At 34.9% G+C, this 21,846-nt stretch overlaps 1 protein-coding gene across 3 annotated transcripts in view; it reads right to left on the bottom strand.

Moving 5' to 3' along the window:
• Positions 1–21,273, bottom strand: part of Alg12 (Alg12 alpha-1,6-mannosyltransferase) — an 89,413-nt gene extending 68,140 nt beyond the window's left edge. For 2 of the 3 annotated variants that reach the window (XM_069826156.1, XM_069826174.1), the window contains exons 1-2: positions 21,077–21,273; positions 20,822–20,947 (exon numbers count right to left, since the gene is read on the bottom strand). In XM_069826156.1, the coding sequence (XP_069682257.1) occupies positions 20,822–20,947; positions 21,077–21,082 (132 nt within the window). In that variant the 5' untranslated portion in view covers positions 21,083–21,273. The remainder of the gene's footprint in view (positions 1–20,821; positions 20,948–21,076) is intronic. The other variant, XM_069826166.1, reaches the window with a different exon arrangement.
• Between the last annotated feature and the right edge of the window lie 573 nt (positions 21,274–21,846).

The raw sequence follows: 21,846 nt of genomic DNA, 5'->3' as shown, positions 1-21,846 counted from the left end.
TATTGTTATGTCTATCATTAGCAGGAGGAGTTGTTGACACAGACTTCCTTGTTGCTGACGCATCAGAATTACAAGTATGCAAGTTGTCAGCAGCTTTGTTCACAGACACTACCTTGCTATATGATTTCTTAATGGGGTCATTAGACTGACCCACAGAAGAAATACTATGAGATGATTTATGGGGGCAGCACCCCTTTGATAACATTTCAGCCATTTGAACATTTAGGATAGAATTTTCCTTTGCAAGTTCAGCGTAAGACTTCCTAGGGCCCTTAGCTTGCACAGATTCATATTGCATTGATACAGAAGGGGCATTACTCTTATTAGTGACAACATTAGAATTAGTTTTCACAAAAATTTCGGCCACCTGAATTTTCAGAGCCGCATTTTCGTTCTTAAGTTCTATCATCTCCTTTTGGAGACTCTTCACATATTCCAAAATGTCACTCACTGTGTCCAGAATGTTCATACTATTTAAACGAACAGTTTCAACCTGGACGGAAAGTGAATCTACTGAGGGCAGGCTCGGTAGGTTGAGATCCCTTGAAGGTGAAACGACTTTCTTTGTAGGTGAGATCACCTTCTTCTCACCTGGAGCAGTAGGACGCACTGGCATGTTGTCCCCCTGTGTAGATTTCAATGCACTCACACACTTTTTACACTTAAAAGTAGAACTGCCACTCTGCATATATATATCATACTCGGCCTCACCTATATTTAGGCAATCGAGATGATAACGAAGACCACAAGGCCCTGCACACTTCAGAAACTTTTGCCTTCCAAAGAAAGGCAAGTTACACACAAGACAGACGTCTTTACTAGGCGCCATATCCAAATTACAACTTCGATGCACCTGCTGTACGCTGCAAGTTACGGGAGCTACACGCACACACAACCGAACAGCATGACGGCTCACGACCGATAATAATAATAATAATAATAATAATAATAATAATAATAATAATAATAATAATTTATTTTATTTTATTTTATTTTATTTTATTTATTTAGGATATTAACGTGCAAAACAACAGCACAAGGCCAATTACTGTTTAGCACAAGAAACAAAACAAATAATAATAATAATAATAATAATAATAATAATAATAATAATAACAACAGCAACAGCAACAGCAACAACAACAACAATAACAACAATAACAACACTAACAACAACAACAATAACAATAACAATAACAATAATAATAATAATAATAATAAATTTTGAAACACTACAAACAATTCAAAACATTCATACAATCAATAGACTTTAACACATTATAAACATGAAGACAAATAAGTACAACACTTTGTAAACATGAATCCAAATATGCATACAATTATAAGATTTGAAATTGTTGATCTGTGATGTACAATTCAAATATGACTCCGTCTATTGCAATAGTGTATTGTTAAATGACTGTGAACATGTATGTAACATAAAAATAACATATAAATATATTAAACATAGTATGTAATATTGCAACACTTGTAAAAAATTTTTCTGATAATGCATTTAGGCATAAGCTTTGTAACTGATGAGCGGATTGATTCTGTATAGTACATAGATAATTTAATTGTGGATGTGTAATGTGTATTTGTGATGTATTAAATAATTGTGCATTTGTAATGTTCTTAAGCATAAGATTTATAATTACTAGTTGATCATATATTGTGTAGAGTAGATACATTTTATTTATTTTAAATTTTGGATATGTAACATAAACATAGCATGTAGTATTGCAAATATTGTATGCAATGGAACATGCTGTTTTAGCACAATAAAGAAAAAAAAAATAATAATAATAATAATAATAATAATAATTTATTTATTTATTTATTTATTTACGATATAAACGTGCAAAACAACAGCACAAGGCCAATTACTGTTTAGCACAAGAAACAAAACAAATCAACAAATGATGATGGGAATGAATGATAGAAAATGGCAGTGAGATGAAATACAATCAATATAACAGTCTATAAGTAATATGCAATTGACAAGAATAGTATGATACATATATTTTAACAAATGGCATAAATTAATAAAACTGACATAAAAACTCAAAAGATATACTACACATTAAATGGATCCAAGTTCATTCCATACAAATTAGCATATTTAATACATCTGCAGACCGGAGAGAGAGATTTAGAATTTCTATTATAAAACAATTTATGAAACCTTAAACCTTTAGCAGGAATACGAAGACTGATATTGCTTATGAAAGATTCACAATCAGTATCACCCTTAATGACTTTACAAAAAAATAAATAATCAAGATCCTGACGTCTGGTAAACAAACTACCGCAATTGAAATATTTGCAATTAATCTCATAGTTATAATCGGAATTAGGTAAGAATCTATAAGAACACAAGGAAATAAATTTTCTTTGAATATTCTCTAATTTATCCGAGTCAGTGGAAGTAATGGAGTTCCATACAACAGATGCATATTCAAGCTTGGATCTAACCAATATATAGTATAAAATTAATAAACACATAGGAGTAGAAAAAGAATAAGTTATAGATCTAATTAGACCAAGCATTCTTAATGAATGGGTATAAATATATTGCACATGATCATGGAAATATAATTTTGAATCAAGTAAGACACCAAGATCTCTAATACAATCTTTCTTACTAATTATGACATTACTAAGAGAATAATTAAATTTTTGGGAAGTAGTTTTCCGTGAGAAGGAAATAACAAAAGTTTTGGATTGATTAATTTTCATTCCATTTTCAACAGACCATTGTAAAATTGAATTAATGTCATTTTGAAGAATTTGACAATCAGCCGAACTATTAATTTTACGAAAGATTTTGAGATCATCCGCAAACAGAAGGCAGCTAGAACTTATTCTTTTACTTATATCATTTATAAATAATAAAAATAGGAGAGGTCCCAATGTAGACCCTTGAGGAACTCCGCATACACTATTAAATGGAACCGAGAGAGAATTACCTAGTCGAACACAAGACTGTCTATCTGTTAAATAATTTTCAAACCAATTAACGTAGTTAGTGGAGAGACCAAAATTACTTAATTTATTTAATAAAATTTTGTGAGGAACAACATCAAATGCTTTGCTAAAATCAAAATAAATTGAGTCAATTTGACCTTGAGTTTCGACAACAGGCATAATGAGATTGAGATAGGAAACTAAATAATAATAATAATAATAATAATTGCCGGAGTTAGACCTATAGGTATAAGCATAGCAGAATCTGTGAAAATCTATCAAGCAACGCACGAAAGCAATGAAGACCCTGAAGATTACGACAGACCACTTCAAGTAAGATACTGGCCACATCCCGCTGACAGGATAACAATAGAGTGAAGTGAAGAATTCTTTCACATATGCTGTGGAAATATACACAGATGGAAGCAAAATTCAAGAGAAAGTGGGAGCAGCAGCCGCATTTTACAAACAGGGCATATTAATTCACACCATGAAGAACAGACTTCACAGTGACTGTTCAAATAATCAGGCGGAACAGATGGCCATCTTAAAAGCTATAAAAGAACTTAATAGACTAAATATCATACCAGAGGAAAGAACAGTGGCAGTTTTCACAGATAGCCAAATCACTATAGCTCTACTCAGGAACAGCCGCAACCATAGCTATATAATAGAACTAATCAGAAACCAAGTTAAGAGACTCCAGGATCTCCATTGGCAAATTCATTTTGGATGGATTAAAGCCCATGTGGGAATTCCTGGGAACGAGATGGCAGACAAGCTAGCCAAGAAAGCAGCAGCAGAAGAATATAGAGAATTAATATACACTAAAAAACCCAAAACTGCTATTATTGGAAAGATCAAAGAAGAAGGATTAGCAAAATGGCAGGAAGAATGGACTAGTGCGACCAAAGGGGCTGTCTGCAGGACCTTCTTCCCATCGGTTCGACAGAGATTAAGACAGAATAGGATAATAATGACGCCTTCAATTGCAGCTATGGTAACTGGACACGGCATACTAAAATCCTATCTCCAAAGATTTAGGATAATAAATGATGCCACATGCTCCTGTCTTCAAGAGGCCCAAACTGTGGATCACGTAATATACAGGTGTAGAAAACTTCAGCAGCAGAGGGACATCTTCAGACATCAAATAGTAATGAATCGTGGAAAGTGGCCAGTTGCTCAAGATCAACTCATTTTGAAACACTACAAACAATTCAAAACATTCATATAATCAATAGACTTTAACACATTATAAACATGAAGACAAATAAGTACAACACTTTGTAAACATGAATCCAAATATGCATACAATTATAAGATTTGAAATTGTTGATCTGTGATGTACAATTCAAATATGACTCCGTCTATTGCAATAGTGTATTGTTAAATGACTGTGAACATGTATGTAACATAAAAATAACATATAAATATATTAAACATAGTATGTAATATTGCAACACTTGTAAAAAATTTTTCTGATAATGCATTTAGGCATAAGCTTTGTAACTGGCGAGCGGATTGATTCTGTATAGTACATAGATAATTTAATTGTGGATGTGTAATGTGTATTTGTGATGTATTAAATAATTGTGCATTTGTAATGTTCTTAAGCATAAGATTTATAATTACTAGTTGATCATATATTGTGTAGAGTAGATACATTTTATTTATTTTAAATTTTGGATATGTAACATAAACATAGCATGTAGTATTGCAAATATTGTATGCAATGGAACATGCTGTTTTAGCACAATAAAGAAAAATAATAATAATAATAATAATAATAATAATAATAATGATGATGATGATGATGATGATAATGATGATGATAATAATGATGATGATAATAATGATGATAATAATGATGATAATAATGATAATAATAATGATAATAATAATGATAATAATGATAATAATGATAATTATGATGATAATAATAATAATAATAATAATAATAATAATAATAATAATAATACTGTAGATTTACTTTTAACCAAAGCAATAACACAATATTATTACAATTGCAAAAAATATTTTTACGTGGCATGAAAATGTCTTAAGCTATAGTGGAAAACACGATCACTTGTCACTGTCAAATTCTTCCAATGCATCAGGTACAGGCAAGACAACACGGGCATCAGACGATGATGGTAAATTTGCGTAGAAGACATGATAATTTCTTTTGAATGAGCAAATCTGTGCATAATTTTATCAGATCCCTTTACTTCGCAGCAGTGATGTTGAATCTGGTGGAGTATGGATGTACAGGTTGTGATGATTGTGACGGCCCCTTCTCCTCACAAGTGCCAATTCTTGAAACTCCTGAGCTGTGTACTCAGTTTTTATGAAGCCTGTACCTTTTTTCTCCTTTTGATACTGTAGCCAAACTGCATCGCGGAAATTTACTTTTTCTCTTGCATTTGAGGAATTACGCCACTGAAAATATTCCCTAGTGCTATTGAAGTATTCAAAGTTGTCATGCAGAAGGGTAGACACTTCGTAAGGTCGTGGATTTGCGCGAGCTGTTATCACTTGCACCCATCCATCTGGAGTATAAATAGGGATAGCTTTTGACTTCTATTCAATTTTTTAATGAGTGGAGTCACATTAAAAAAATGCATGGTCAGTCAGCTGTATGGTTGAATGATTTCTTAGAACATAAAGACACATGTTGGCAACAGTGGCATTTTTCTGGTGCCCAGCACAGCTATCAGACATCATCCTAACAAGTTTAGCCATCAAGTATTTGTAAATGGAAGAGGAGATTTCTATACTTCCCCGTTTTCCCTCTGTCTCATCCCAAGTAAAACAGTTCACATCTTGATTTCTAAGATTGTATATGGTGAAATTGTAGATGGCAAGTTTTCTCACTTAGAAAAATGGTCCAGCTGCTCCTTTGGGAGTGTTGAGAACCGCTTGTAAATCAAAGTTGAATGAGATTACTTTAGAATCATTTTTGGTAGCTTCCTTGTCTTCGTTCCTGTGTACACGAGCAGTTTCTTTGCATTCCAAATGCTTCAAGTAAGGTGTTTCGTCATAATTTTGGTCTGTCTCAGATACCATGTCTTTGTGTGCCACACATCGCTTGCATAGATCTTTCTTTGGCTTATGGAAACACAGCTTGTATTCTCGAAAAATTTGCCAGTACTTTTCCTTTCCAACTGGTTCTTTCCAGCTTCCTCACACTTCGATTTGTACATGCTGTACATAGTTGATACATTGAGCGAAGAATCTAGGGACTTCTACTCTGATGCCTTGCGGCAGTAATGTGACTTCATGGATGGGAAGGACAGAATATGAGTTCTAATGAACTGTTCATCATCATTCTTAAGTTTTTGAGGTGGTGGCTTTCTTCCTCTTTTATCCTTTTGCAGAACGCTGATGGTGAAAATTTTGTTGAATGCACCTCTTATAAGACCTTCAGTTATATTCAATGTTGCCAGAAAGAATTCCCTACAAACAGCTTTATTTTCGCCATCACTATTAAACATATAAACGTTTGTGCTCTTCCTCCTTGAGGGTCCACCAGTCGTCTTTCTTGTTGTAGTATTAAGTGTAGTGTTTTTCAAAACAAACTGACGCTGTTGTTCCAGGTTTTCTAACTCCCGGAATTCTTCTTAAATCTGCTCTTTTCTTTTGCGTAGTAATAGTAGAGAAATGATTCGAACGGTTTAAACAAGGAGGATGCTTCATTGATCTAGCAGGTACCGTTTTTCCTTTCGACGTTAAATATTCTTTCCCCTTGAGTTTCTTTAGTCGCTGTGCATTTCGTTTCCACTTACTGGGGTCAGAAATTTGCTTTCTTTTTGCTGGCGAATGTCGAGATGTTGCTGAAGGTGTATTTCTGTTGGGAGTTCTTGCATTGTTACAGTTGCCAGTTTAAAAACCAGACTTATTATTAGCATTCACAACTACCGCGGCGATACACAATTTCCAATAACAATTACATAAAAATTAATAATGCAATTGTTGCATATGAAGTCACGAATCAAAATAATTAAAACATATCTTAGAGAATATATTGGTCGTTTTAATTCCAGAAAATACGGTATCACATTACCAAAGGTAGTTTGAAAGACATGGGTTCCTTATGTATTTACATTCTGTCTCACAGAACAACAAATATAAATAGATTTCTTGCTCTAATTAGTGCATGCTTGAATTAAAATGTCTCTGATAATAATACGTTCGCAAATTTACTGTGATCAGTCTCCGTAATAATCTGGCAAAAGCTTCTGTGGTAAAGAGCGAAACTGACTATTCGCAGATTTACCATGGTTGAAGTTCCTTGTTCTCACAGTTTCGTAAAAGTGTTATTGGTGATTCCAGGAACAGTTATTTTTATACACTTTTGAAAATGTACCAAAGTGTGCCTTGATTAGTAACAACGAAAACGACGTTATAATTGAAATTTCCCAAAAAATGCAGATTCGCAACTTTACTATTTGAACGACGATATGAAGAAACTACTTTCAACATTTCTATTAGTTTGTCATTCACTTTATTGATTTTACACACCTTAAAGAATTACAATAATCATTCTACGAGGGTAATTTGAAAAGTTCTCAGAATTAGATAAAAAATAACAACATACGTAATTTTTTTAATTTTTATTTTTCAATGTAGTCTCCCTGTACAGTAATACACTTGGTCCATCGATGTTCCAATGCCTTTATTCCATCTCGAAAATTACATTCCTCTAGGCCTACAAAATACTCGTCAACTCCGACTATCAGTTCTTCATTTGAAGAGAATCTCCATCCACCAAGGAAAATTTTTGAACTTAGGGAAGAGATGGAAATCTGTTGGAGCCATATCAGATGAATAAGGCGAGTGTGGCAACAACTCATACCTCAGTTCATGTATTTTTTCCATGACAACGAAACGTGTGTGGGTGCGCATTGTCTTGATGGAACAGGACTTTCTTTCTTGCTAATCCTTTTTTCGCGTATCTTTTGCTGTAGTTGGTCCAGGAGGTTAGTATACTATTGTTCCGTAATTGTTCGACCAGTGAGAAGATAATCTATCAACCGAATCCCTTTAGCATTCCAGAAAACTGATGCCATAACCTTTCTGGCCGACCATATTGTCTTTGCTGTCTCTGGTGGTGGAGAATCAACTTGTTTCCACTGCTCTGTCTGTTGTTTTGTCTCTGGGGTAAAGTAGTGGACCCATGTCTCATCTGTGCTCACAAACCAGCGCAAAAAATCTTGTTGGTTTTTCTGAAAACGGACCAAACATTGTTTCAGACATTTGCACTCTGATGCATTTTTGATCCTATGTTAACAGTCGCAACACCTATTTAGCTGATAATTTTTTCATACCAATTGTTCAGTTAAAATGTGATATGCCCTTTCAGATGACATCCCTACAGCTTCAGCAATTTCTCGCACTTTCAGTCGTCAATCTTTCAAGACCATTTCGTGTATTTTTGCAATAATTTCTGGGGTAGTGATACATCTTGGCTGACTACTACACGGATCATCTTCTAAGCTCTCCTGACCAAATTTAAACTCGTTGATCCACTTGGCAACAGTTGAATATGAAGGAGCAGAGTTCCCCAGTGTGTTCTGGAAATTGGCATGAATTTCATTTGCTTTCATTTCATACTCTTCTTTACGAAGTACTTTATCACTGCTTGAATCTCGGTTTTTTCTTCACAAATCACAACACAGGAACAACAAAGAGGCATCCGCACCACAACTCTCTATCCAGAGCACTGATGTGCCACATGTTTACTCATGAAGAATAATTAATCATTACATGAGAACCGGATTGCGCTAGCGGTGACCTTTGTTGATGATTCTGAGAACTTCTCAAACAACCCTCGTATTTACACACAAACATTACTTCCAGAAAGACACGGAGATACTTCAATCAACTTCTGGAATTGTGCATAAAAAATAATTTTCTGAGAGAAAATTAAAAAAAATTCACTCCATTTAGAGCAAAGATCAGCATTTTCTTCATTCCACTTTGCTATTTTCTTTAAGTCACGTGTTTCTTCAAGCAAGAAATTTTATAAAATAAATTATTTCATCCAGTTGGAAGTCCATGTACATTCCAAGAAAAGTAATGGATTATAAAACATTAATTTTCTTAAATTAAAATGTTAAAAGTGGAGCCGCAGCAGTTTGAAGGACACTGATGATGACACCATACTGGTGTTGAAATGGATCCGTCTGTCATTAAGATATATTATATATTTTTTTAATGTTTAACACTTTTAACGTTTTAATTAAATTTAAGAAAATTAGTGTTTTATAATTTTAATATGAACAAGTGAAAAAAAAAAAACAATGATAATAGACTGTCTTTTCAAAATTTTCCAATTGTGGAAGACATGTTAGCAATATAATATATCCCACAAATATATTGTGAATGAATACCCCAGGCCTGAGATATTCAACACTACTTTCATAAAATTATTATTAACACTTAAAATTCGAGGATATCTGGGGACAAATTATTAAATTCAGGGACTGTCCCCAGGAAATTGGGATGTCTGGTAACCTCATCTTTGCTGCCATGATGAATTGACTAGATCAAGCAACAAAAGCATATTTTTAGATCTAATAGAATACAGCAAGATTCATTATTACTACAGTCGTGCATTTGGTTACTTTGAGTACAAGTTAGGTTTACAGAATCATACTAGCTTCGCTCTGCAGGCCAGACCTATTCAAGGCTGTAATGAGTCCGTCTCCCCACTCTTTTCGTGTGTTTGTCTCTGCTTATTCGTGTTACTGTGAGAATAGTACTCATACACAAAATATGTGTGCGTGCATATGAAAAGGAACCACTTGGTGGCTTCTAGTTTCAGATATAGACAGTGATTTGAGTCAGTTGACACAGGACTTCAATATTTATACAGTTTATTGCTTACAATGTGATCTTACCAAAGACATAAAAAAAATTCACCAGTTTGAATCCTCCTTTTGGTTTTTTTTTTAATTATATCTGAAACTAGAAGCTGCCAAGTGGTCCCTTTTGATATGCACAAACACATATACTGTCAGGTTGGATTTAATAACAAACTAAATATTTATTTAAAGCCATCTTATGGGGAACAGAAGATTATTCTCACAATAACGCCTACAGTGAATGAATCATCAGACCTCCAACCTCTCATATAGACAGTGCGAGTTCGAGTCCCAGTCAGGCCTGCGATTTTTCATTGAAAAATTCATAGTGACACTTGTGGCAGACAAGGTCGTAATTGGGGTTTTTCTCGGGATTCTCCCATTTCCCCATATTAGGCATCTGCATCATTCCATCAACATCTCTCCATTTCGTCATCATTCCATAACATTCCCCAAACACCAACTGGAAACATGTTGAGGGGCTGGCCTGCTCGAAGCCTGAGTATGCAGCAAACTTTAGTGTAGTCAACCGGTGTGGGTTTGGGAATGCGCTAACTTGAGGGTTAATAGATCGTAAAAAGTCGCAGTGCTGGGTCATAGTGCCCCCCCCCCTCCCCATTCTCACAATAAGTAAAATGTATCTAGTTTCTAGATACTTTCTGTTTCATAATGTATTTTTTAACATAGAAAGTAAAAACCAATGCTCATTATTTTTCTCCTATTTATAAAGTTTTGAATATTCAATTTGCACTTTTTAAAAGAAATATAATATACAGGGTGAACCATAAGTTGCTGTTTAGTGAACTATCCGAAGACAGATCTGAACCTCACAAGTGATACCAAGAAGACACCACTTATGAGGCAAATAGGCCAGGAGATATTGAGGTAAGGTGGCCAGTTCCTAATGTCATTAATTTCAGAGTTTTGTTCTTTGAGATATTTCAAACAAAAAAGTTATACATTTTGTTTGTTTTTGCTTCCTTTTCGAGAAAAAAATTGTTTTATATGAAACATTTCATAGCATGCTTTTGGAAAGCCATTGATTTAATTTTCAATATGGTCAGTCAATTTAAGAGAGCGGTGTATATTCTTATGTTATTCTTTTTACTTGGTTATTTAATGGCGCTGTATCAACTACGAGATTATTTAGCATCGATGGGATTGGTGACAGCAAGATGATATTTTTGGCGAGATGAGGCAAATGATTCGCCATAGATTACCTGACATTTGCCTTACGGCTGGAGAAAACCTCGGAAAAACCCAACCAGGTAATCAGCCCAAGTGGAAATCGAACCTGCGCCCGAGCGCAACTCTGGATCGGCAGCAAGCGCCTTAACCGACCGAGTTATGCCGGTGGCTCTTCTTATGTTATCAATGAAAAAAAAAAGTTTCTTTGCACTGTGAGAAGTTAAATAATCGCTAAACTCTGCATATCAATTATTCTTCTCCATTGAATAATACATATCTAAAATCCGGAAGAACTAGCGGAAAAGCCACTAATTTGGCAGCATTAGAATTGGTGGTTGTATCGTACTAGTGTACAGCCTCAACGGTGTATTCTACGTTGAAAATTCAAGCATATTACATTTAAAACTACACATTTCCAACAACTTTCCCCTTTTTTTCCATTTTTCGCTATCTGCACTAATAACGGAGTTGTCTATGTCGCTGGAGTTTTGAATAAAATCAAAGTGAAAATGTATTTAGAAGTACATAATATGACAAGTTATTTATTGAAAAGATTGAAATTTGAATATTCACAATTGCAAATGAGTTAATATTGAAATATATAAAATGCACGTGAATGTTGTAACTGGACATAGATTATGTATGTACACATCTAATAAATACATAAATAAGTGGTAGAAATTACAATAATACAATAAATTACAGTAAAATCAAAATGATTTACACTAACTACTTGCTTCTTGTTTTGTTTCGGCTTTTTGACTTCCTTACTCACTGAACAACAAACCTGAAATGTCTGGGGTTCAATGCCACTGATCTATTTTTTTATTTTAGTACGTTATTTTACGACACTTTGTCAACATCTAAGGTTATTTAGCGTCTGAATGAGATGAAGGTGATAGTGCTGGTGAAATGAGTCGGGGTCCAGCACCGAAAGTTACCAAGCATTTGCTCATATTGGGTTGAGGAAAAACCCCGGAAAAAACCTCAACCAGGTAACTTGCCCCAACCGGGAATCAAACCCGGGCCACCTGTTTCGCAGCCAGACACACTAATCGTTATTCCACAGGTGTGGACGCCACTGATCTATATCCCATATGCAACTACTGTGTTACGGGTTGCTTGGTGACTTTAGGTAATGAACCACAGGATTCTAATTATTACACAACCACTTTGAAAACACGGAAGTTTTCAAAGACACGTTGATAACTATAAAAAATTATCTGTCAGACTGTATGCTTCAAGTTTGTCGAGAGTTTATAACAATATAAATAAGTCAGTCCTCTTTCCTAGCCTGTATGGCTGGTACTACAGACATGTAGACGTGCACATAGACAGTGATAGTTTTTCGATGTGTTAAAGAGAACAATTTACGATTAGTTTTGGGGTCTTTTTAAGATATCCTCAATTACAAAATGTCGAAACATGTAAAAATACAAGCATTACATTGTTTTAAGGTTGCATTATTGAAGAAGTTTGCCTTCTTCATTCGAAGAGAGACAAGAAGAACCAGCTAAAAAATACGATGTGGAAGCTCTTCACGAGATTTAAGTCCTGCTGCAAAGGAGATCTGCGAATGCATTCTCGTTATGAATTCAAGAATCATTTTTCCGGAGAAAAATTGTTTTTAATTGAAAACTATGAACAACATAAAGGGCTATCTGTTGATTGTTGAAGCCACATCAACGGCCTAGTTCAAAAGAGAAACAACTCAAAATGTGAAGTTTTGAGATAGCTGCATTTTAAAGTTTCAATTAAGATCACTCTAATTTGAACTTACAGAGTATAAGAAACATCATTAACAGAATTTGGAGTAATTTCAATTATTCTTGAATTTTTCACAGCAATGTGAAACTTTAAAATGTAGTTATCTCAAAACTTTAAATTCAGAGTTGTTTCCCTTTTGAATTGACTCGTCGATATATAATAATTATTGTGATGCTTTTACAGTAATTAACAGAGAACCACTGAAGACTGAATTAGGCATATTTTATTTTTGGCTCGAATTCTCTCAAAATGACGACATATCTGACTGTCTGAAAACGTTTAATTTTATTCTTTCATTTGGACTTCATACAACTGTTTTTATAGAAATGACAAAAATGCTGAAAATATTAATAATGATGTCGATGACTACCTGCGAAACAGAGAGACATTTTTCAACTTTGAAGTTGGTGAAATCATATTTAAGAAATGTTATCTACTGAGACAAAATGGTAAAAGATATTCCAGATTTCAACAGAAAAGTGGTAGAGAAGTTCGTTAGTGAGAAGCATCAGAGGATGGAATTCCACTACAATTAAGTAATAAGGTGAGTGATCTACTTTTCTTTGCAAAAATTTTTCATTGTTTCTACAAGTAGTTTTTCATTTCTATGTTTGAGCTGTTCCAGAATAAAATCCACGAGCTGCCAGTGGACACTAGTCTACTATAGTATGTACTGATGCCATTCCTGGCTAGCCATATCCTTGCTTACGAGTACAATCATATTGTAAGTGCAAAGTTACATCTTAAAGATGCCTACACCTCAAAATTTAAATTCTTCATATTGTTGGGCTAGTAGATGTTATGTTTTTTATTTAATGACGCTCACAACTGCAGAGGTTATATCAGCGTCGCCGGATGTGCCAGAATTTTGTCCCGCAGGAGTTCTTTTACATGCCAGTAAATCTACTGACATGAGCCTGTCGCATTTAAGCACACTTAAATGCCATCGACCTGACCCAGGATCGAACCCGCAACCTTGGGCGGGGCTAGTAGATAACATAAATAGTAGTACTAGTAATATTAATAATATTTTGATGCTGTTATGGCTATGTGGGTAATGGTCTGTTCCTTACATGGGCAATGGAAGAGAATCATTCCACGATTTCGCGACATTTTACTTTTTTTTTTGCATTAGTAACATTTTTTTTTATTATTCACTATGCTCCATTGCAATAATGCAATACTACACACAATAGGTAACATAACCTTTGAAAACTAAATTATTGAATAATCTGAATTTAACAACACCGATTTATTTAAGATTGTCATTTTCATGTTAATCGGCAATGAAACACGTTAAGTACGAAATGAATGAAAAGCAAAATGTTTACATCATTTAATGCCATGAAAAAGGGCGCTAAACATTATACACGTATTGAAACGTATATCTCCAACATTTATCGACCACATATAATCCACATGACGCTTTTGAAAGTAGTGGTAACTGATGTTACATTTGTCTCGAAAAGATGAAATTTTTAAATTTTCGTAAAAAGTAAAAGTGAAATTGAAAAATGAAGTCTAGACCAATAACATAAGAATAAATTCGTTAATAAAGCTTGTTTAAAAATTTCGCATTAATCCTACAAAAAAAAAAAAAAAAAAAAAAAACCGTGACTAACATAACCTCAGACGCGCAACTAATGTAACCTTAACTGCATGACGTACAGCTTGTCCAAGTCAAGTCTGTGAGTGGGGATATCGGGATGGAATGTAGAGGCAAAACACAGTTGCCACATAGGTCACTTGACGCTCAGATTTGAACGTGTGCACATTGTTTAAAATACACTACGGAGCGCACGCATTTTTTGTCCTTGTCTTCAGATAAAGGCAACAGTTACGCTGTCTCCCAGCCTCCCCCCTCATGCAACTTTCTCTCCTACACCCACACTTGCCAATCAGAACGCCAAACCTCACTGTCAAGCAGAAGTAGAAGTACAGTCTATTTCAAAGCGTCTTAAATTGTTACCGCTCTATGAACTGAAGCGCAGTAGGAAAACTTTGTTGTCATATGAGACTGTACTGGTCTCCTCTCGTTACAGCCTCCTTTCACTACAGAACTGCCTCCAACTTCCCCTCTCGGCTCGCAAACTTAACTTGGTCAAGCTGTACTATAAGTAGTCCTAAGTTGGTGTGCTAGACAAAGCTGTAATTCTCATGGACATTAGAGTTGGGTGGTTAATATTAATAATATTTATTTAAACTGTCAGAGATAATGTTTTCTCTTACACTCAACCAGTTATTAATCTCTCAAATAGACATATATTTGAATTAAAAATATAATAGGTCTATTATTAAAAAATAGTAATAGTAAATGTTAAGCATTATTTATTAACTATACAATATAGGTCTCAAAATTACGTTGATATCCCTAAATTTATACAAAATAAGAAAGACAGTAGGTCTGATTACAGTAATATGAATCATGTTAATTAAATGAAAACCCTGTTTAAATTATGTTCACGATTCTACATTTTGTGCCGTTTATATTTCGGCACATCTTTCTTTTCCTTTCTATTTCTTTTGATTTTTCTATCTTCATATTTTTCTCTGTTAGTTTTAATTATTCTAACTCTTCATAGATGGCTTGTAGTTTTTTCTTTCTGATCTAGTTCTTCTTACTTCTCGTAGATGGCTTTCCTCTCAATTTTTTTTTTATGCTCTGTTTCTGTTCCTATAACCGATGATGAGTTGAGACTGAGGGAGCGGTTATTTTTTGATCCGGGGAGCAATCATTATTTTATAATAGCGCTTGCTGATTGGTCAAGACGATGGCGTGATTTAAATTTGGTCTGTGAAGCGAGTTTCATCTCGATAGTAGCGTTAGTCTAGTGGAGGGACTCCTGGAGGTTGGACGTGTGACAGGGTACGAGCTACTACGTAGGCCGGGGATCGAACTGGGTTCGATAAGTCTACCAGAAGCTGTATAGTACACGGTGTGCGGGATCCTGCGAGTGAATTGCAGAAGATATTCGGATGGAAGCTAGCGGTGAGTTTTGGGATGTACTTATTAGCTTTAGCTGCTATCATTTTCCTGACTGATTTGCGTTCAGCCAACTCTGGTGAAATACTGGTCGGTATTTGTATTTTTGGTGGATCGTTTTTCTAACTGTGATATAACTGAAAGCCTACCTCTATATACCATCAGTTCAGTGAGTTGCTTTTGGCTTATGTTTAATCTAGTTATTGCAGTAGAACGAATTTAAAAAGTATGGAATCCACGACGAAGGCACCCATTGTTGTGTGACGTTTGAGGGGTGACCAATTTGTATGTAACGGCTATATGTGTGCTGAGTGATGGTTATGTCAAGGTTGTATGACAAGATGGATGCCAGCGTGGGGAAGCACCTACCTATGTAAGGTAATTAGCTGGATTTGGTCTACGCTTCACTGTTAGCAAGATATGTTATGTGCTACGAATTTATTTTGCTTGTTCTAATAAATAGTTGTGTTTTACATAGTGAGTGTGTGTTATCACTTGACTACCTCGACACGTTGATTACCTTCCTGATCATAACGATTCATGGCAGGGTTAGTTTATTATTTAATTGTCTTGTTTTCCAACTAACAAGTTTAGACAATTAGATAGATAAAGAGAGAGGCTGAGTGCGGCGCAATTTAAGTCAACAATTTCACAATTTCGTTACTAAAAGAAGATGCATATCTATCCATACTCACCTACCGAACAAAATGTGTTTATACAAGGCATACCAAAACGAGAACTTACAACATCTAACCTGTCACTGATGCTCGACCTTACAAGAAGTCACTTTCTATTTATCTAACTATGTATCATAAAGCTTACATGCAAGCCATGTGATCAGGCCTCTCTGCCAGTTCACAGCAACTTTCCACTCTTATTCCAGTGCAAAATTGGTGTCGCCACTTAATTTGTCTTTTATTTACGGTACATATGATGCGACTAGATGCCAAGTATGTAAATACATGCTACTTTTCTTTGGTAACGCAATTGTAAAGAAAAACTTATGTCAGTATTAATATTATATTTTATAAACGTAAGTATAATACCAAGCATATCTAATATGAGAGCTCACAAAGATCCCTAAAAATTTAGTACTATACCGGGGACAAGAGCATCTAGAGGCTTCAGTGACATCACTGCAGAAGAGTACGCACACAGCAGAATTGTTCGTTGTAATGTTAACTGAAGATGTTGATCACTTACTTTCATGATCCAGCTGCGCTCTCACGATACAATAACTTCCATTCAGAAAATGTTTTGCTGATGAATGCTAGTATGGGAGGAGGGGGTGATCAGACCGCTTAAAAGTAACAGTCTCTCCAAGCCTCTAGATGCTCTGTCCCCAGTGTATTTCATACTCTTTTCATTATATACCAGAGCATTTCCATAGTATTTGAATTGAATGCTTTTCTGCATCTATTAAGCACTAATATATATATACATCCTTTTAGAATTCAGTTAGGCCTATTATTTGTCATTAACATTCTTTGGGCAACTTAAATATATTAGTGCTTAATAGCCTATATGCAGAAAAAGCATTCAATTCAAATAATATACTAATCACCCATTTTCAGTGTATGAAGCAAGCTGGTTGTTGCATAATAATTTTTCATCTAAAAGGATGTATATGTGTGTATATATATATATATATATATATATACACACACATATATACATCCTTTTAGAATTCAGATATATATATATACACACATATACATCCTTTTAGAATTCAGATATATATATACACACACACACACACACACACACACACACACACACACACACACACACACACACACACACACACACATATACATCCTTTTAGAATTCAGATAGGCCTATTATTTGTCATTAACATTCTTTGGGCAACTTAGAAGCTTCAATGAAAAATTATTGTGCAACAACTAGTTTGCTTCATACACTGAAAATGGGTGATTAGTATGTTGTGCCGTATGATAATAAGCACTACCCCCATGAAATCACAACAACTGATCTTATCTGGAAGGAGTAGAGGTTTCAGTGGATCTTACTACAAATGACCTCAGTGAAAGGATATTTTTTTGTATGAAGAAAATACATTATAAAAAAAAGTGAATCCTCCAATAGTTGCTAATGACAGAGGTTATTTTACATGAAAATAAATTATGGTTTATGTAATGATGCTTGCAACTGCAGAGGTTATATAAGCATCGCCAGTGTGCCAGAATCTTGTCCCGCGGGAGTTCTTTTACATGCCAGTAAATCTACTGACATGAGCCTGTCGCATTTAAACACACTTAAATGCCATCGACTTCGGTCAGGATCGAACCTGCAACCTCGAGCATAGAAGGCCAGCGCTATACCAACTACACTACCGAGGACGACGGTTATTTTACACTTCTTGATTAAATTTAAATGGGTCTTATGCATTTTTGTTGTGTTACATATCTTCAATCATTTTCTCTAATTTAGAAAATTAATTTATAGCATATTAAATGGTCTTATGATACATTCTAATAGTGTTATTTCAGAGTGATTATGTTGTTACATTAGTCGCGTTCATTGGTTCACAATACCTGTGTAAGAATATAATTTTTCTATAGTCTTATAATTTGTTTCATTTCTTAAAACCTCTGTGTTTTAAAAGTTTAGCTCTTAAATTTATCACTGAAAAAGCCTGTACTAATTTGAACAATAGGCATCGTTATCTTTTCATTACTGAACTTTTCCATTGCAATAAGTATGGTATAAAATGTTACATTTGTCACATTAACAAAATAGTAAGTTAAATAATTTTTTTTTTCCCGCATTGTTGATTGTTCATTGCATAAACTATATTCTTTGATTATTATTAAACAGTTAAAAGTGTGTAACATTTATAAAATTGTTGTACATGACCCTTTATCTATTGAATGGATACTACTTAGGTGTGTTAAGTTAGTCATCATGGAATGACCCAAGAGATTTATCTTCCGTCCATAGGACTGGGTGTTTGTCCCTTGTCATGTGCTGTCCTGTGTTGTCTCAGTGCCATGCTGATCACATATCCAGGGAGACTCGCAATGTGTGCCTGTCAAATGTTGGTCCATTGTCTACTCTCACCTACACTGCACTGGATTATAAGTCAGTAGGTTACGAGGAGATTAAACAGGAGAAGATAGAAAAATTATTTTGATAGTAATAGGCCTATTATAGACTAGTTAAAACTGAATTGATATTATTTATATATAAAATTGTATAATTATCATATAAACTTCAAGTGACTTTAAAGTTTTAATACAATATGTAATATGTAACCTGCTAGTTTGTGTTATTTTGCTTCATATAGGCCTATGCTGAAGTTTTTATTACGATCTGTAACCCATTCAGTGGTACAAACAACAAAAATAATATAGTCTAGTTTAACAACATTCGGCAATCTTATTCTTAAGCTGGAGGTTAGCCTAAAATGCTATACCAATAATTACTTGAACTACTGGTACCTAAAAGTTTAATAAGCTTATGAAAATAAGTGAATTTACTAAAGTTTTAACTTTTGTTGAGAAAAAGTTACAATTAAGTCACCACATTCTCGAGAGGTGTTCACACTAGTTGTATTAACCTATTTTTAGGTAATCTACATAAATCATTAGTGTTCATTATCCCAAAATTCAAGGGTGAAGGATACTTATGTCCCAGCCACTATAGGAACTTTATAAAATACCTTGAAAATGCCTTAGACTTACAGTATTGATTAGCAGAAATTGATGTGATCACTGCGAGAGCTATCAGCCCACCCTAAATACTACGAAAATCGTGCGTGAATGAAGAATATAGCCATAGTTCGTTAATGTAACAGTGGGTTTGTGTCGCCAACATAGTAATACTAATACACACTTAATCAAACCTCCTAGCCTGTCACATAATACTACATACCTGTAGTAACATTCCACACGTTTAGTAAAATTTCGTTTGCAAGTATTGTCGATCCTGCTACTCGTGTCAGTAGCCATCTAGTGGAAGCAGATCGTAATTCCAGGAAGAAAATATGGCGCCTTTTATAATAATTACATTTAGTTCATTCGGTGTAAAATGTTATGTTTTATTTAACAAAGCTCGCAACTATCGAGGTTATATCAGCATCGCCGGTGTGCCGGAATTTTGTCCCCCAGAAGTTCCTTTACATGCCAGTAAATCTACTGACATGAGCCTGTCGCATTTAAGCACACTTAAAGACCATCCCTCTGGCCTGGGATCGAACCCGTAACCTCGGGCATAGAATGCCAGCGCTATACCAACTGCGCCAACCCGGCCAACTGTTCAGTGTATGTTTTGTGATATATTAAATGTGTTAATGTATTGATAATCCATTATATATATATAAATATATATACAATAAGAATTGAAATGTGTTGCGGCTGTGATAAAAGTACTTATTGAAAATTGGTTTATAGTGCCACATTGGCAGTGATAAAAGTATGCAATATTAGTTTAGTGGCCGGTGGATACTCTACCTTGTCCAAGCAATAATTATTACCAATTCTGTATGGTTGCGAAACTTGAACTCTCACGTTCAAAGAGGAACAGAGGTTAAGGGTGTTAGAGAGTGTGATTAGGAAAATATTTGGGCTAAGAGGGATGAAGTTATAGAAGAATGCAATTACACAACGCAGAACTGCAAGAATTGTAGGCCTATTCTTAGCCTAACATAATTAGGAACATTAAATTCTGACGTTTGAGATGGGCAGGGCATGTATGTATGGGTGAATCCAGAAATGCATATAGTGTGTTAGTTGGAAGATCCGAGGGAAAAAGATCTTTGGGGAGGCCGAAACATAGATGGGAGGATAATATTAAAATGGATTTGAGAGAGGTGAGATATGATAGTAGGGACAGGATTAATCTTGGTAGGGACTATGGCGGGCTTATGGGAAGGCGGCAATGAATCTCCGGGTTCCCTAAAAGCCATTTGTGATAAGTGTCAATTATGTCAATCACTGGTGCTAACACAGTTCATTATTTTGTCGATGATATACCATAATATTATACTACATAAAAAGCATTACAATTTTGAAATGCATTTCCTTACCTCGGAAATGTTATGTCGGTAATATAATATGTCATGAGTTGCTTGCAAATTGAAACTTTCTTCGACTTTCGTAAAAGGACAATACAAAAGATGAATAGCTGCAACAAGTAGCATTAACTGATCCATCTGTAATGAGAAATATTTACATTAGCACATGTCAAATATATACATGTTGATTTTATGTTATCATTTAAGAAGTTTGTGGCTTCACTCTATTGTAAAACTTTTAGGTTATAGTCGCCAAACGAAACTTACTCCCATCTTCAAAAGTGGTTCCTGTGTATTAATTCAGTAGCACGTCATCAATATTACATATCATACAATAATACGCGTCTAAACATATGCTTACATGCTACAATACATTAGTTGAGGATGGATCTTTGGCAGAAGCAGACGACGGAGCAAGCGATTCATCGCAATCAATGAGTTAGAACGCGATTATAGAGTGGCCATTGCGCCGCCATGTTTCAAGAAACTTTAAAGAGCGACGCCATTGACATAAGCGCCCAAAACACAGTGGGCGTAACGATAAGTAAGGTTGGAGTCTTATGTAATGTAAGGGTAATTTCCTAGTACCCGGTACTCGTTACATAGGCCGGTTTTACACTAATCCTAAACATATTTAGTATAACTTGTTGCTTGTGGACCATCCCAAACCCCGACCTGCACCCCTAAGAGCGCCAGTCCTTATATACCCGTCAGTCAAGGCCTTCTGACAAATAAAAGCAATTGACAATATATATCTCAGTCGTGACAACCTCATAAAATATCCTATCAATTGAATACTCGATCTTGCTACGTACAACATAATTATATTACTACCCATTTCAGCGAGTACTGACGACCACTGCAAAATACGATAATTTGGTCCAGGGAGCATTCTCTTGGGCACAAGGGTGATTTATGTAACATGTTTCTAATTTAGTCTTTTAAATACCGGTACATTCTTTAATAAATCACTGAAAAAGAAATGTGAATATAGGAAATGGAGTGAGTACGAAATTATTATTATTTTTTGGCGCATC

This window comes from Periplaneta americana, chromosome 1, assembly GCF_040183065.1.
Source record: "Periplaneta americana isolate PAMFEO1 chromosome 1, P.americana_PAMFEO1_priV1, whole genome shotgun sequence".
NCBI lineage: Eukaryota > Metazoa > Arthropoda > Insecta > Blattodea > Blattidae > Periplaneta > Periplaneta americana.
This window is presented reverse-complemented; position numbering and strand designations above follow the sequence as displayed.